This window comes from Rhinoderma darwinii, chromosome 3 (genome assembly GCF_050947455.1).
Source record: "Rhinoderma darwinii isolate aRhiDar2 chromosome 3, aRhiDar2.hap1, whole genome shotgun sequence".
In the NCBI taxonomy this organism is placed as follows: domain Eukaryota; kingdom Metazoa; phylum Chordata; class Amphibia; order Anura; family Rhinodermatidae; genus Rhinoderma; species Rhinoderma darwinii.
In genome coordinates this window covers 399,486,594-399,503,842 of record NC_134689.1, presented here as the reverse complement: position 1 = coordinate 399,503,842, position 17,249 = coordinate 399,486,594, and the positions used below count along the sequence as shown (strand labels likewise).

The window sequence follows — 17,249 nt, the reverse complement described above, 5'->3', positions numbered from 1 at the left end:
ATATATTATTGCCCGAGAGGATGGAATACTGTTTTTATTATAACATGTATTTTGTGTTTTTTTGTACTCTCAGATTTCATTGACCATTGTCAAATATTTTAATAATTAAATATTTTGTATCTTGCTCCTTATAGCTTACCCAAAGTGTGCTGGTTTTGTTCAATTATTCTTTCTTTTTCTTTTAATATATTATTACCCCTGTAAAATCCCAGTAAAAACTTTTAATGTAGAGTAACACATCTCACCATCTCCAAATCTTGCATGTTTGGCAAAACTTGTGAACGGTTTGCCGCCAGCTGAGGTGAGGGTAACTTGCCGGTTCCATGGTGGTTTGGTTACTTGTTTCTTCATTGCTGCAGAATTCAGGTCAGGTAAGTCGCCACTGAAGGTATCCGGAATCGAAGAATCATAAGGGGTGATAGTGTTGTACATGAGCTGGGTGCCTATGACACACATAGAAAATATAGGACTGTCAATCTCTTCTGCTCTGGACCAATCAGTATTATCTGCGCTTTGCCCACGCCTTACCAATTTCTTTGAACTGCGAATACGGGTAGGTGACGCAGATGAAAGACTGACCATTGCGAAGCGCACTTGAGGGCCAGTCATACTTTTGTGAACTGGATGGCGGAAAACGAGGAGTGCTGTGTATGAGCCAGAAGCCCTGCTGTTTGTCAAGGAGCACAACACCTGAAAACAGAGGATGATGGGAACTCTTACGTGTCATATTATTCTCATACTTGGTAACCACACACAGAAGAAAAAAACAATAACATCAATTTTTGTATGTGTCACCTTAAGAAAGTTTAGGACTTGGTCAACTTTACCTATATCCTGACATGTCATAAGACAGCTCATGGACCCCCAATAATTTGTCTGATCGGCTTCATGGGCGAAACGTCACCACAGAGCGGCAGGGAGTGGTGAAGTATTTCGAGGGTTATTACATTACAATGTTTGTTTGGAAAAAGAGAACCTTAAAGGGGAAATCCACCTTAAATGTCAGGCCATGGTATTGGTGGGATCTGTTCGTTCATCTGTATGGCAATTCGTGGTTATACAGCCACTGCCCCTTTATTTTTGAGATTGGGAGCGGTCGATGATCACAGACTCCCGTGATGCCATCATGTAAGAAGGAAGTGAACAGTGTACATAGGTCAGACTCTTAAAGAGGAAGTCCACTTAAAATCTCAGACTATTGTGATGGTAGTTTAGCTCTGATCCTCACCAGGTCAAATATGAGAAGTGTATGAACCTCTCTGGATCTCAAAGTCAACAAGGTGGCGGGCAATCATTCGCCCATTGCAAAAAGTCCAACCCGGTATTACCCCCTAAGTGACTGCTATCGTTTCAATAAATAAATATAATGTACGTGTCATCCAGTGTAAAGAAGTAGAATCATTTTTTGGGCACCTTTAGTGTGGCCGCGGATGGCATTGGACATGTTTGCAGGAGGTTGATCGTTGTACAGCACATAAGCCACGTTCTGTAAGACAAAGATGGAGATGAAATACTTATAATATTCGGCAAGACCATGAGCATCGAGCTGGTGGATTATAATCTATAATCATGCTAAGCTGGTATCTGGACTATTTTCGTCATCTGCCCAATTGGTAGGATTTATAGAACGGTGTGCCGGACTACTGGACTTTAGTTTATTATCACATGACAAGTAAAGATGTATTGAAAGTCTAGGCAAGTCTCTTTCCCGAAGAGCTGTAATCAGGTTTCCAATACGGGACAGTTTTCCGCAACGAGGCAGGGACTCCTAGAGTCATAGATAACTATGACGCTAGGAGCCCGGGGCTCCCTGCAATGTGTTCGGTCCGGGAAATGCGGCCGACATACGGTCCGTATTTTACAGAGCAAACATGCTCGTGTGAACCCGGCCTAAAAGGAAGAGAATTGTTTAAAAACACATTAGGTCAAGCTATTAGAGGAAAATGAGAAGTCCCTTTAAGGTAACTCCACATAAAATCGGATCTGCTGCGGATAATTTCCAGGTAAATCCACACTGAAATCGTGCAGATTTTCTAAGAAGGAAAAATATAAATAAAATATTCATTTATTTAAAATCTGCAACTGCGGATTTTGCTGCAGATCCGCAGGTAATCTGCAACTCTAGAATTTGATTGTGGAATTTAACTTCCCCACTTGCCTGCTACTGTACTACACTGCGGATTTCGCCTTCGCAAATCTGGACGGAAAATCGTAAGCGTTTTTTGTTTTGTGTTAATTCTCCCACTACAAATGTGAAAAACATTTTTTAATATGTTACTTCCACGTGGAGATCTGATTGTTTACAGTTACAGGCCGAAAGCCTGAGGCTGCATTACTGAGAGATTCTGATGAGAACATGTTTCCTTCTGATTTCTATCAGGTACAGTGTTGTTCTTGTTTGGAATAAAGTGAAGCTGTCCGGTGATCTCTGCTGTCCTATATGATAGAAAGATATAGGCGGAGCTCTAGTAATACATTATTTCTGAGTAAAAAAACTGAGAAAAACCTGTCGGGACTCCTAGGAGAGATGGTGAGAGTCCGGCTTACTCCTGATTGACTGCCGTCTCTGTACACACATTGATACAGGAAAAATTGTCAATCACTCTGTGGGCCAGAATCTCATTAGTGCAGCCTCAGGCTTTGGGCCTGTAGCTTCAAGCAATAGTATCTTAACATGGAAGTGACTTATTAAAAACCAGTTTCGACATTTGTAATGTAAACTTGAGGGACTTTTTTTAATTGTTTTTGTGGTAGGTTTCCTTTAAATCAATGTTTCTGACATTTCACTGAGCTCATCACATTCTCAATACAATCTGCACTGTGGTCAGGAAAAACAGACCTGCGGTATGCAATATTTATGGGAAGTACCACTAACTGTGAAAGCAGAAGTATGAATATATCCGGCTAACACATTGCTCAATACTCCAGCTACAGGCATGTGATAAAGTATCTGCCCCCTATTAGGAGGTTTCAGAGTAGCACATTATGGGCCCAAATCCCATGCAAACCACAGGACCCCCACCATAGGACCTATGATGTTCTTAGTTTAGGTCATTAAAGAGAACCCTTTACCTGCCCATAGATGTGCAGCATGTAATGGGCAGGGCTGCACAAACCCTGGGGCACTTTACATTTTTTTCCTACCCTCTTCCGTTAGATATTGGTGCCGTTGTATTTGGCGCCCGATATTTAAATAACCCCCTGAACGGTCAATAGGGCGTGTAATGGCAAGGGGGCTTGTAACATGGCTGTGACACTGTCCAATCAGCTACTGACAGTGCCACAGCAAGAGCTGGAGAGAGGAGAGCGTGTGTGCACGCGCAGCTCGGAGCTGTGTGCGCACACGCTCTCACTCTTCAACTCTAGGCAGACAAGTACAAAACAAGTCTTGTCCTTGTCTGCCGAGAGCTGAAGAGTGAGAGCGTGCGCGCACACAGCTCCGAGCTGCGCGTGCACACACGCTCTCCTCTCTCCAGCTCTTGCTGTGGCACTGTCAGTAGCTGATTGGACAGTGTCACAGCCATAGTAACACGCCCCCTTGCCATTACACGCCCTATTGACCGTTCAGGGGGTTATTTAAATATCGGGCGCCAAATACAACGGCACCAATATCTAAATAACGGAGGCGGGTAGGAAAAAAATTTAAAGTGACCCAGGGTTTGTGAAGCCCTGCCTATTACATGCTGCACATGTATGGGCAGGTGAAGTGCTCTCTTTAACCCCTTCCCGCCGCAGCCATTTTTCGCTTGAATTTTTTCCGCAACCTTTTTCTTTTTCCATCAATAAAGCCATATGAGGACTTGATTTTTGCGGTATTGCACTATAGGGGAGCACTATTACTAAGGGGGCACTTTGCTTCCCACATTTATTTTTGGAAGCACTGCTTGACTTCTACTGTCAGGGGCACGAACTACTGGTCAAATTTTTTTTAGGCCATTTAGTGTGCATTATTACTCTCAGGGGCACTATAAGCTTGGTACAGTTATTTTTGAGGGCACTATGTGTGGCACTAATGACTGTAGAGGACACCATCTGTGTGGTACTAGTATTTTTAGGGGGACTATCTGTAGGTCACTATTATATCTGCAGTACAGCAAACTCTGTCAAGACAAGTTGTGTCAGGAAGACGCATTCATGGTGGTCTGAGCCAGCTGGAGATGAGGAAAAAGAACGTCTACATCATAGAAGACGTCACCTGTGAGTCACTGGATGTCATTGTTGTGTATTTTACCTGTGACTGATGAGTCCTGTATGTTCTGTAGTGCTGCATTTAATTTAAAAAGTAATATTCATCCAGGACCTGCGTCTTTTAAGACCCTAGCAACACCCCTGATAACTTAAACACCATCCCCCCCATTGTCCTGTCGCAACTCAGTACTACATAAATCTCACGATGCTCTTAAGTTACACCGGCTGATCTCCACCTCTCTAAGGTTGCTAACCCTGGTCTAGAAGGAGCTCGGAACCAGTGCTACTACTAACTGCAAATGGATATATAGGCAATGTAAACTATACAGTATGTATGCTGGCTGTCTGTAGTTGCCACTAGGGAAAGCTTATTGAAGATTGATTTATACAGCTCCAATTAAACTCAATATTAAATCAGTCTTCAGTAAACTCCCCCTAGTGGTGGCTGCAGGCAGCCAGAATTTTAGCTTTCAGTTTTCTAGTTTTATGTAAATAAAGCTTGATCGTTGTATAAAGAAAAGTTTCGCAACTTCTCACTATTAAAAGGATCCCTGCCTCCTGTCAGGGAATAGAGACATTCTTGTTTACATCTGAAGGTTCAACACCTGTACAGGCCTGTGTGTACACTCTAGCGTCCGTGAATGAAGTTGATGGTGAAATCACCCCAACGCACGTGTATGTAGTCACAAGAACGTACAGAGAATAATATGGCGCTTCACTATAGTGGTTACCCGCCAAGCTTACAGCGCCATCCACGCAGGATAAAGCATTGACGAAAGTGACTGAGGAAGGTCATTGTATTGACCGTAACGTCGCACTGTCACTGGCTATAAATAAATTATTTGTTTGGATAAATAACTCCCTATTGGTGTGCATAGTACTTTTTCTCTATTGGATCGGGTTGGGCCCCTACTAATGCACCCACACCATTACCTAGTGCTATCCGAACCTTGTTACTGAGAATAATACGGCTTTACCTTTGACTGCGAAGACTGGTAGAGCTGACTGAGCGTTCTTCCCACTGCACTCTCTGTACTATTCATTAGTGCGGCACCACGCACCCATCCCTCACTGGTATGGTCTTGGTACATGTACTTCATGCCCCCCTCAGAGGTGTGATCCAGTCGAGGCAACTTGTACACAATGAACCTGGTGGCAGAAAAAAAGTGATCAATCTCAACTACAGCGAGAAGACCAGTGAGAAGGGATCCCCCATCTCAAAAGGACAGAACGGGATTGTCACTAAGAGCAGTCACACAATGCTGTGATGAGGAATCCTTTACATAAAATTTTTAAAAAAAAGTGTGGATGTTTTTAAGGAAAAATTGGTCGAAATTTAAAGGGTAAAGTTTTAAAAAAACGTATGACACGTCATAAGTTTTAATCGGAGGGGTTCCGAGCATTGAGACGCATACCAATCGATAAAACGAAGAGGTAGAAGAGTAAGCGCTGTGCCGCTTAGTTTCTGATCGCCCCTCCTCAGAGCAGTGTACAGTCTCAATAGAAAGACTATGAGAAAAGAAGCGGCACAGCACTCACCCTCATCGTTTTAGCGATCAGTGGGGGTCTCAGTGCTCAGACCCCACCGATCAAAACTTCTGACATGTCTAAAGATTTTTAAAAGTTTAAAAACTCTTTACCGGGGAGATGACCACGCTGGAGAAGCATGTCCTTGTGTACATCCAGCATGGTCGTCTTCTATTAGAGCCAGAAGTGTGTGGCACCATCAGCGCTTTCGCACCTGCGCAGGAGAAGAAGGTAGTTGGTCCCGAGCACTAGAGCGGTGTCGATTTGTTGGACTTGCTCCAAATTCACAAAATCAGAGCATGAATGACAACAGAAATTTGGAGCTATGATTAAGAACTAAAAAGTTTGAAATGCGTAGGCGTTCACTCCCGGGATTTTTTAATTTCACCTCCCCATACAGGTGCAGCATGTAATAGGCAGGGCTGCACAAACCCTGGGGCACTTTACATTTGTTTCTATCTCCCTCCGTTATTTAGATATCGGTGCCGTTATATTTGGCGCCCGATATTTAAATAACCCCCTGAGCAGTCAACGGGGCGTGTACTGTCAAGGGGGCGTGTTACTATGGCTGTGACACTGTCCAATCAGATATGGGCAGTGTTACAGCAAAAGCGAGGAGAGAGTGTGCGCGCACGCTCTCTCACTCTTCAGCTTTGAAGATCAGTCTTCTGCCGAACTGGCAAGGGGGCGTGTCACTGCTACGGACAGTGTAAAGAGCTGTGGAGAGGAGAGCGCATGCGCGCTCTCATCTCCTCAGCGCTTGTGAGAGATCAGTCTTGTACTTTGTCTACCGAACTGGCAAGGGGGCGTGTCAGTTTGGCAGAAGACTGATCTTCAAAGCTGAAGAGTGAGAGAGCGCGCGCGCGCGCGCGCGCGCGCGCGCGCGCGCGCGTGTGTGTTCTCTCTCTCGATGTAACACTGTCCATATCGGATTGGACAGCATCACAGCCATAGTAACACGCCTCCTTGACAGTACACGCCCCGTTCACTGTTCAGGGGGTTACTTAAATATCGGGCGCCAAATATAATGGCACCGATACCTAATTAACGGAGGGAGGTAGAATAAAAAAAGTAAATTGCCCCAGAGTTTGTGCAGCCCTGACCATTACATGCTGCACCTGTATGGGGAGGTGAAAGGTTCTCTTTAAAGTTTTGTATTTTATCATATTGTGTGCTGGACCTCTAACTTTTTTCCTTGGATTTCTACCTACTCCCGACGTAGCTTTCTTGCCCGTACACCGAATAATCATGGAATGTGGCGTCTTTACTTTGAATGAGTGGTGAGCGGACCAAATTTTTCTTGGAGATTTTTTTACTCGATTTGTTGGACTTTTCTCCAAATTCACAAAATCAGAGCATGAATGACAGAAATTTGGATCAAAAATTTTTGCAAGCATCATTCACATATAGCGTCCACCATCCTCTTGGCCCTTGATCAGTACTTGGGGCGCTGTCTGGCGAGTGTAAAATTCACCCACAGGTTATAGAGGATCTGTCAGCTCTCCTGACATGTCCGTTTTACTAAATACTTGTAATCCCCATAATTTAACAATTCCGGAGCACCTTTTCTTAAAACTCTACGTTGTGCCATTCCTCCGTTATTCCTCCTGGAAATTTATGAATAAATTGACAACTGGGTGTTACCATTCCTTCTTAAAGGGGCGTGTCCCTACACAGTCTCATTCTGTTAGCGCTGATTGGACATTGTCAGTCTGTGTAATGACACACCCCCTAACTGGTTACACCCTGTTGTCAATTTATTCATACACTTTTAGGAAGAATAACAGAGGAACAGTACAGTCCAAAGAAAATATATTTTATTATGGTTATTGACTAAAATAGATGTGTCAGGAGAGGGGACCGGTTGCTGTATATTTTACCATCTTTTAGTGTCCCTTACGACGAGATTGTGCAGAAGACAACTCAACGAACTCACCAGTCTACAGGTTGTCCATGGTCTCCATAGCAAGAGATGGCTGCAGAGCAGAGGCTGGGCAGGATGACGATCATGAAGACGTGAAGAGTCATCTTATGCGGGGAGGATTCTGAAGACAAGAAAAGACCACGTTAATGCAACTTGCAAAGCAGCGGTCAAAGTATATAAGAAAATGAAACCCTACAAATCTATAGTGGAACCCTCACATGTCCGTATAGCTGGTGAAGTAGCCATGATGGTCATATTTACCATAGAGGCAGCCCACGCGGGTCCCACGGAGCCCCCGGAGAAAGGGTGCCCAGCCCAGGATGGCTGCATCTCTTATTCTAATAGGTGGTGAACACCCGCGTAGGGATCCCTTCACCACAGGTCCGCAGGATGGGGGTTAAAGGGAGAAAAGTAGAAGGGCAGGGGAAGGAGGGGCCATACGTTCGATCTTGAAAGAGGTGACGGTCTTGCTCAGAGTTTAGATTTAGAAATGAATGGAGGGGAAAACCTGTATAAAATTAGTACAGCAAAGTATTTACAAAGTTACTGAGCATTGTATGCAGATTTCAATAGTGCAATGTTGGAAATGGAGGTTCGGAAGTGGAGTTTCCCTTTAAATCCAGTCTACAGTGCACTACCTGAAGCATAAGGGGCCTAGATTGATTTAAAGGGGTTGTCCTCTTTAGACATTTCTTACGAGTTAGGGTAAGGCTACATGTAGCGGCCGTCGAAAACGGCAGTCATGTGATTTAACCCGCTAATCAGCGCAGTTTTACTACAAATTGCAAAAACGCGCATCCATTAGCAATCAAATTGAAAACCTTGCTGAATTGCTGTAAAAACAGGAGTTGGCGTGGAATTGGGCCGCTATGGCTGGCCTTACCCGTAGAAGGTCGCTTGACAATAAGCAGATCACAAACTTTCACCCTGCGGGGATTCCCAGCGATGAGCTGCGATCTGTGAGGAAACCTGGCAGTAAGTGTTCACTTTCCCTGCAGCGCCACCACATGGGAAATAAAGTATTACACAGTGTACATTCATATCAATGGGATGTCTGTGTAATGAGGGATAGGACAGGTCCTCCAGAGCGAGAGACAATCCTTGTACCCACTCTCCACACTGACCAAGACAAGAGGACCCCCCTCTAACTCAGAAATCCCTAATCGGGTGCAGTATCAGACAGGTCTGTAAATAATAATTCTATAATCAATTTCTGAAGTCAGAATCTGATCACTATATAGAGATGAGCAGTGACAGATATAGGAGCTGCTTATCTCTTCCTACAAAAGATGTCTATCATTACACCTTGCCGGAAGTTTCGTCTTGTTTGTCGACTGCTGATTGAATGACAAGAAGTGATCACTCTGAAGAGGTTCTTCAGCAGCCGCAGTAGGTAATGTGCCCTGTGTGCTGCAGAACCCCATAATACAGACCTCAGCTGCGGCAGAACAGAATGGTAGACACCGTAGCTTCTGAAATCCTCTTCATACTTACCTCAGATGCTGCAGAACCTCACAATACACACCTCAGATGCTGCAGAACCTCGTAATACACACCTAAGCTGCTGCAGAACCTCACAATACACACCTCAGATGCTGCAGAACCTCGTAATACACACCTCAGATGCTGCAGAACCTCGTAATACACACCTCAGATGCTGCAGAACCTCACAATACACACCTCAGATGCTGCAGAACCTCGTAATACACACAATAGCTGCAGAACCTCACAATACACACCTCAGATGCTGCAGAACCTCACAATACACACCTAAGCTGCTGCAGAACCTCGTAATACACACCTCTGATGCTGCAGAACATCGTAATACACACCTCTGATGCTGCAGAACATCGTAATACAGATCTCAGCTGCTGCATAACCTCATAATACACACCTCAGATGCTGCAGAACCTCACAATACACACCTAAGATGCTGCATAACCTCATAATACACACCTCAGATGCTGCAGAACCTCACAATACACACCTAAGATGCTGCATAACCTCATAATACACACAACCACTGCAGAACCTCATAATACACACAACCACTGCAGAACCTCATAATACACACAACCACTGCAGAATCTCACAATACACACCTAAGCTGCTGCATAACCTCATAATACATAGCTCAGCTGCTGTAGAATCTCACAATACACACCTCAGATGCTGCAGAACCTCACAATACACACCTCAGATGCTGCAGAACCTCACAATACACACCTAAGCTGCTGCAGAACCTCACAATACACACCTCAGATGCTGCAGAACCTCACAATACACACCTCAGATGCTGCAGAACCTCACAATACACACCTCAGATGCTGCAGAACCTCACAATACACACCTCAGATGCTGCAGAACCTCACAATACACACCTCAGATGCTGCAGCCCTTCAAAAAAACAGAGGTTTCATATAAATCAATAGTGGACAGGAAGCGCTCCCATTTCTCTTTAAGACGAGGTTCTGCAGCAGCTGAGGTGTATTATAAGGAATATCCCTTACTATAAATGATAAGAATAGAAGTCACCTAAAGCTCCGTGATCGGTATAACTCTACTCCACCTGCGGCCTCCTGCTTTCATGCAGTCACAGAACGGTAATATTCTTATAATTTACAGCACATTTCCCATAGATAATTCAGCTGCACTGCTATACTCTCATGTGAACGAGGCCTTAGGGTCTCCTGGAGTTGTCAGTATCACCGCTTGTTCCCGGCTTCCTTCAGCCATAGAAATCCCACAAACTGGCGGAGACAAAAAAAACAATAAAATAAAACACTGACAAGTACCTGACAGCGGACGTCTGAGATACGGAGATAGCGCTCTCATAGCTCGTGCTGACTGACTGCAGCCTCGGCCCATGTCACCGCTCACTTCCCTTTTTCTAGTATTACTTTATGCATGCTCTGGAGCAGCGCTCTCCAATCTGTGGCCAAACTACAATTCCCAGCATGCCCTAAAAGAAAGTGCCTGTCAGGGCATGCTGGGAGTTGTAGTTTTGCAACAGCTGGAGAGCCACAGGTTGGGGGAACACCGCTCTAGAGTATACGGATAATACATAGACGGAGTTCCCCTTTAAAGATCGGATGAGGGAATTGTAAGCGCGAGTTTCCCTTTAAATCCCAGAAATAACAATTCCCTAAAGTATTACTGCCCTGTATATACCATCAAGCTCCCTGTGTGCAGGTCAGAGAACATGATGGGATTGCTAGTTATGCAATTGTCCAACAGGCAACCATTTAACATGTATGCAAATACCTACAACACAGCATTATACTGAAGCTGGAAACCACAATGCAATATATCTCCCTCCACCAGCAGGCCACACATGACTGTACACACCATCTGCATTCTGCAACACAAAATCCCCCTCCACCAGCAACAACAACACTATACCGTCACTTTTTAACAAATGCCTCTCCTATTGCGCATGCGTAGTCTCGCTCGCCTGACGATTCTGTTCTTAGCGCGCTTGCGCATACCGACGGGCTCCTAAAGGCAGTGTGCCGCGCATGCGTAGTGCATTTAACACATTTCCCGCCTTTTTCACGTGACGGAATTGCGCTCTAGTCGTCGTTGTCGTCGCAGTGGCCGTTTTGCGAATCCCTGGACCGTTTCTTGGACGTGCAACGCCATTTATTACATACATATTAGAATCAAGATAAATGTGAGGTGGAGAACAGCTGGTTGTAGGAAGTATTTTGTGCCATCATGAGATTACTTGTAGAGAGCTAAGCATATTACCCGATAATATTGTGTGCCAACCCATAACATTGTGCCAATCAGATGCCCCATAACCGTATGTGCCAACCACAGATCCCCCATAACTGTGTTAGCCACAGATACCCCCTGTAACAGAGTGCTGCCACATAAGCCCTGTAACAGTATGTGCCAGCTACAGTTGCCCCTAGAACTATGTGCCAGCCACATATACCCCCTAACTGTGTCAGCTACAGATGCCCCTATAACAGTGTGTGCCAGCCACAGATGCCCCTATAACAGTGTGTGCCAGCCACAGATGCCCCTATAACAGTGTGTGCCATCCACTGATACCCCCTAACAGTGTGTCAGCCAAAAGTACCCCCATACCCGGCATATATGCCACAAGTGCCTCCATACATTGCTTGGAATAGATCAGAGCTGCGATTTGGGCCCCTATGTCAAATCTATTGAAAGGGCCCCTAACATCACATGTCATTGATAGTACTGTTGTCATTTTGGGCAGAGGGACAGTTTGGGACAATCCGGGGTCGGGGTGCAACCTCTATAGCTACACCCAATGGTACTCAGGACCACCTCAATGCTCGAAGCAGATAGGTAAAACCCGCAACAAATAGCAAATGTTGCGATTTTTGCGGCAAAAAGCTGCGATTCTGCTGCAATTTTTTTTTGTTAAATGTAATTTAAAAAAAAAGCCAATACTCCCCCCCCCCAGTTGTTGCCATAGCAACGCTTCCCTCTGTTCTCCATATAGCCCGACCTCCTGGGAAGACGTTTCATCCCATGTGACTGCTGCAAGCCAATTACAGGCTGCAGAGGTCACATGGGCTGCAGCATCATCCCAGGAGGCCGTGTTGCACCAAGAACAGAGGGACGCGTCGCTGTGGCAACGCCCGAGGGGTAATTATTCCTTCTTTTTTTTTTGCCAACTCCGTTTTCCGCAGCAGATATTCCACCCGAAAATCTGCACCATGATTTTGGTGCCGTTTTTTTCTCTGGAATTCCCAGCGGGTTCCAAGACGGATACGCTGCGTACTTCTATGCAGCTTATCCACCCTATGTGAACGTAACCTAAAGGGGTTTTCCCACGAAAATCGTTTATTACCATCCATCCACATGACTGGTGATAAGTGTCTGATAGCTAGGACTCCCGCTGATCATTAGGACGAGGTCCCGATCCTCGCGGGCCGATGGGAACAGCAGAGCGGATAAATGTTCTTGGTGGTATAACCCCTTTAAGGATATGTTCACATGGGGTATCCTAAGTAAAGTCGAGCACGGCTAAAAGGGCCTCAAAAGACCACCACAACTCCTTTGTCTTAGCAATCATTGTGGGTCTTTGTGTTCTGACCCCTAACAGATAACCCCCTTATAAGTGTCAGTCACAGTACCCCAATAAAGTGCTCCAGTGCTGGCATTGCTATTATGGCATCCTCAACACAGTTGCACTCCAGAGGTCGCCAAGGGCTTTGCTTCCTAAACATAGCCAATCTGTGATGAAGTAAAGTCAGTGGTAAAGGTGGTACATTTGCTTGAGTTGGTACAAAGCGGTCAAAATTGTTACTTTATCTCCCAAATGTTACATTGGTGCTATCATGATATGATATTATAGGCATCCAGCTGCTCATAGTAGTCATTGGAAATGTCCCACTGCTGTCCATCTCCATTGACTTATATGGGGAAGGTAACCGTGTGGGGGTCCCCATGTCATGGACACATTGTGTAAAGAAAATCCCGGCACACACTCTCTGCTTGATTCTGTCTTTATTTCATACGCATTTCAGCTTAAACTCAGTCTAGAAAGTACTTAATTGAGAAAGGCTGATTTTAAGCCGAAACGCGTAAGAAATAAAGACAGCATCAAGCAGAGAGTGTGTGCCGGGATTTTCTTTACATTATCGTGGGTTCATCACCCTTCCAGGGCACCACACCACCTACGGAGTGCCGACCTCTTTGATTCCATGGACACATTGTGTGACTTAATGGTAATAAGATATGGGGACTGTTGTCTAGCGCTGATCTTACCCTCAGAAGCTTCTAATATTGCCATATTATATAGTAAGTATGGACTTCTTGTTATAGGTGCTGCGGTCGGTGACTCATTAAAATGGAAAACAATCCCGCTGCCGGTTCCAGACTGCATAATATCTACGCCTTCCTGAAATATACCATGATCTTAGTAAATGGTGTCATATTTGTGAGTGAAGTCTTGTGTATGCTCCGAAAAGTTGTGGAGTAGGATTCTTGGGGGTCCAAGAAAAACAGATCAAATGACACTTGGGGGGTGAAATGTATCCCCACAGGAAAGGGGATAAATGTTTAAACACTGGAGGGCCCTACTGCTGGGATCCCCATGTTCACAAGAACGGGGGTCCAAGTCTCCGTTCACCTTATCCACATGACTGCGCTGAGGAGTCTACCTTTCCATCCAAACTCTATAAAAGTTATGGAAACAGCCTTTAAGGGTACAGAACAATGACACACTGACACTAAGGGTACAGGATAATGACACTGACACTTGGGGTACAGTATAATGACACACTGACACTTGGGATACAGGGCAATGACACACGGACCCTTGGGGTACAGAAAAATGACACATTGACACGGGGTACAGGGCAATGTCACACTGACCCTTGGGGTACATGATAATGACACACCGGGGTACATGATAATGTTATACTGACACTTGGGGTACAGAACAATGACACACTGACACTTGGGGTACAGGATAATGACACACTGACACTTGGGGTACAGGGCAATAACACACTGACACTTGGGGTACAGGATAATGACACACACACTTGGGGTACAGGGAAATGACACACTGACAGTTGGGGTACATGATAATGACACACTGGCACTTGGGGTACAGAATAATAACACACTGACACTTGGGGTATAAGACAATGACACACTGACACTTGGGGTACAGGATAATGACACACTCACACTTAGGGTACTGGACAATGACACACTTAGGGTACAGGATAATGACACTGACATTTGGGGTACAGGATAATGACACACTCACAATTAGGCTACTGGACAATGACACACTTGGGGTACGTTGTACAGCATACCTCCCAACTTTCAAGTAACGAAAAGAGAGACAACAGATGCTAGGTGCGCAGTGGCAAGTTTTTTTCTTTTTAAACCACGCCACTAATCCCGCCCAGTCCCTGCCCATACACACCCGGTTCAGCCCACACAGCATCATGCTCCCATAGTGCCTTCCACACAGTATAATGCCCCCACAGTTGCCCGAAAACAGTATAATGCCCCCACAGCTGCCACCATAAAGTATAATGCCTCCATAGATGCACCCATGCAGCATAAAGCCCACACAAATGCCCCATACAGTATAATGCTGCCTTAGCTGCCCCCATACAGTATAATGCCCCCTTAGCTGCCCCTAGTGCCAGTGCCCACATATAAAGTGCCAGTGCACACGTAGATAGTACCCATGTAGATAGTGCCACACCCCCTTAAAGATAGTGTCATCCGCCCTGTAGATATTGTTACCACCCCTCTAGCTATTGGGACTCCTTGTAGGGGCGGAATCCCCAGCCAGAGCATTGGCAACGCTGTGGCAGGGGATTCCTCTCCAGGAGGAGCTACTGACTTCACTGTCCATGTATGAACAGTGACATCAGCGATTCCCTCTATGAGCAAAATCCCCGGCCACAGCGTCGGCAATGCTCTGGCAGGGGATTCTGCTCCAAGGAGGAGCTACTGACGTCACTGTCCATATATGGACATTGATGTCAAGGGCTTCCCCGGGCTCAGTGCTTAAAGTAGCGCTGTTCCCGGGGAGTCCTCTGTACTAATGCTGAAGCAGGGAGCTGACGGTTCCCTGCTTCAGCTTTGTGTTCAACTGTATCTGCGTCCTGAGGACACAGATACAGTTGACACTGGGAGTCCGGGACGTACCACCAGCCGCCTGGCACAGCGGGACGCCACCCGAAATCCGTGACTGTCCCACTGAATCCGGGATATTTGGGAGGTATGTGTACAGGACAATGGGGTACATTGTACAGGACAATGACACACTTGGGGTACAGGATAATAACACACTGACACTTAGGGTACAGGACAATGATACACTGACACTTGGGGGCAGAACATTAAGGGCATGTTCACACGGCCTATTTTCGGCCGTTTTTCGGGCCGTAAACGGCCGAAAAATCGTGAGCAGAACGCCTCCAAACATCTGCCCATTGATTTCAATGGGAAAAACGGTGTTCTGTTCCGACGGGCGTTTTTTTACGCGGCCGTTTTTCAAAACGGCCGCTTAAAAAAACGGCCGTGAAAAAGAAGTGCATGTCAATTCTTTAGCCGTTTTTGGAGCCGTTTTTCATAGACTATAGAAAAACAGCACCAAAAACGGACGGAAAAATGCCGCGAAAATCGCGGGTGGCTTAAAAAACTTATGAAAATCAGGAGCTCCGTATTTTCAGACGGTTTTAGTTAAGTGTGTGACCATAACCTTACACTTGGCGTACAGAACAATGACACACTGACACTTGGGACCATATAACAATAGAGATATAGACTAATGCCGGCAGGAAAACGTATTTTACCAACATATGACCGTTTGTAGATGGTTTTCTTGCAATGAGCCCTGCTGTCAGATCAGTCTGATATACCATCAATGTCTGACCACTGGTATCTATCAATGCTTATCATCAATGCTAATGCACATGCCACGCAGCAACATACTTACACATTGTAAATTCATGCCTACATAGCCACTAATGAATGCTCATATGTGCTGACAATCCAGTCTCCACAGTGATCCTCCCAGCAATTATATCAGTCACCAGGTACCAAATCACACGTAACACCATGTAGTAATCAGCAGGCTTAGAATAACACTTTAGCATATTGTCATGGGAACTGAAAGGTTTTGCTGTATGTAATTTTTCTTTCTCATTTTTATTTTATTTTTTCCCGATCTCTAGTTATGTGGCTCTGTACTTATAGGACTGGGACTGTGGATTAAGTATGGGAGCGACTCCTTTGTGAAGACTCTAGGAAGTCATTCCGCATACTTTCTGAACGTGAGCTTGTTCTGTATCGCCGCTGGAATTATTATGTGCATTCTGGGATTTTTGGGTTGTTACGGGGCCCACAAGGAGAAACGTCACCTCCTATTAATTGTGAGTGGTCACTGAAATTGTTTATAACTTCATATAAGTTACTGTATTATTTAAAGGGGTTTTCTCCACTTTAGACGTTTATGGCAAAACCACAGGCAACCATGTGGCATAAATGTAAGATAGGTTGGGGTCCCACCTCAAGGCAAGACGACTAATCCAAGGGCGACTGCACACAGGAAGAAAACTGAATGTAAATGTGGGCCTGCACGCTTGCTCAGCTGTTTCCGTAACTCCTATTCACTTGCGTCAAAACCGCAAAATGTTTCTAAATACCACCACGGAAAAAAGATGCGAAAAAAATGACTCATGTAAATACACCTCAATGGAGAGCCATGCACATGTGAAGTCACCGCGCCATTCATTCAGCCCTGTATATCACCGCTGTTGGCATTGTCTTGATAAGTGGGGGTCCTAGAGGTGGTCTGACCCTCACAGTCACTATAATGAAGGGTTAAAAAAATGTTTTCTTGTTTATATCATTGGTTGAGACAGCACCATGGGTATAGGCCCTTGCCACTGGGAGGCTTGGCTTCGCCCAGACACAGGCGTAATCATGTTAAGCCTAATGTCTAGGAGGCAACCATGACCTAATTCTCGGGTCTGCTGCACTTTTTTTTTTTCGTTTTATCTCTTTCCATTTTTACTTTAGCTGCAGGAGGGTTGTCAGCTTGGTCTCCAGCCTCGTCAACCCTCTTCAGGTACCAGGAAACCAGGCAGTT

The 17,249-nt window shown here is 45.2% G+C and overlaps 2 protein-coding genes across 16 annotated transcripts in view; one reads left to right on the top strand and one right to left on the bottom strand.

The window, feature by feature from the left end:
• Positions 1 to 17,249, bottom strand: part of DNASE2 (deoxyribonuclease 2, lysosomal) — a 69,147-nt gene that overhangs the window by 9,170 nt on the left and 42,728 nt on the right. For 2 of the 12 annotated variants that reach the window (XR_012882581.1, XM_075859080.1), the window contains exons 1-6: positions 10,435 to 10,898; positions 7,652 to 7,760; positions 5,166 to 5,337; positions 1,414 to 1,486; positions 529 to 690; positions 246 to 443 (exon numbers count right to left, since the gene is read on the bottom strand). Coding sequence is in view for 11 of the 12 variants with exons in the window: in XM_075859080.1 (XP_075715195.1) it covers positions 246 to 443; positions 529 to 690; positions 1,414 to 1,486; positions 5,166 to 5,337; positions 7,652 to 7,760; positions 10,435 to 10,507 (787 nt within the window). In the remaining variant the exon portion in view is untranslated. The other 10 variants (XM_075859087.1, XM_075859085.1, XM_075859083.1 and 7 more) reach the window with 9 other exon arrangements.
• TSPAN16 (tetraspanin 16) overlaps positions 11,168 to 17,249 on the top strand; it is a 42,300-nt gene continuing 36,218 nt past the window's right edge. Inside the window, exons 1-3 of one of the 4 annotated variants that reach the window (XM_075859092.1) lie at positions 11,168 to 11,312; positions 13,448 to 13,562; positions 16,333 to 16,530. In XM_075859092.1, coding sequence (XP_075715207.1) covers positions 13,473 to 13,562; positions 16,333 to 16,530 — 288 coding nt within the window. In that variant the 5' untranslated portion in view covers positions 11,168 to 11,312; positions 13,448 to 13,472. Of the gene's footprint in view, positions 11,335 to 13,447; positions 13,563 to 16,332; positions 16,531 to 17,249 lie in introns of all 4 variants that reach the window. The other 3 variants (XM_075859093.1, XM_075859094.1, XM_075859095.1) reach the window with 3 other exon arrangements.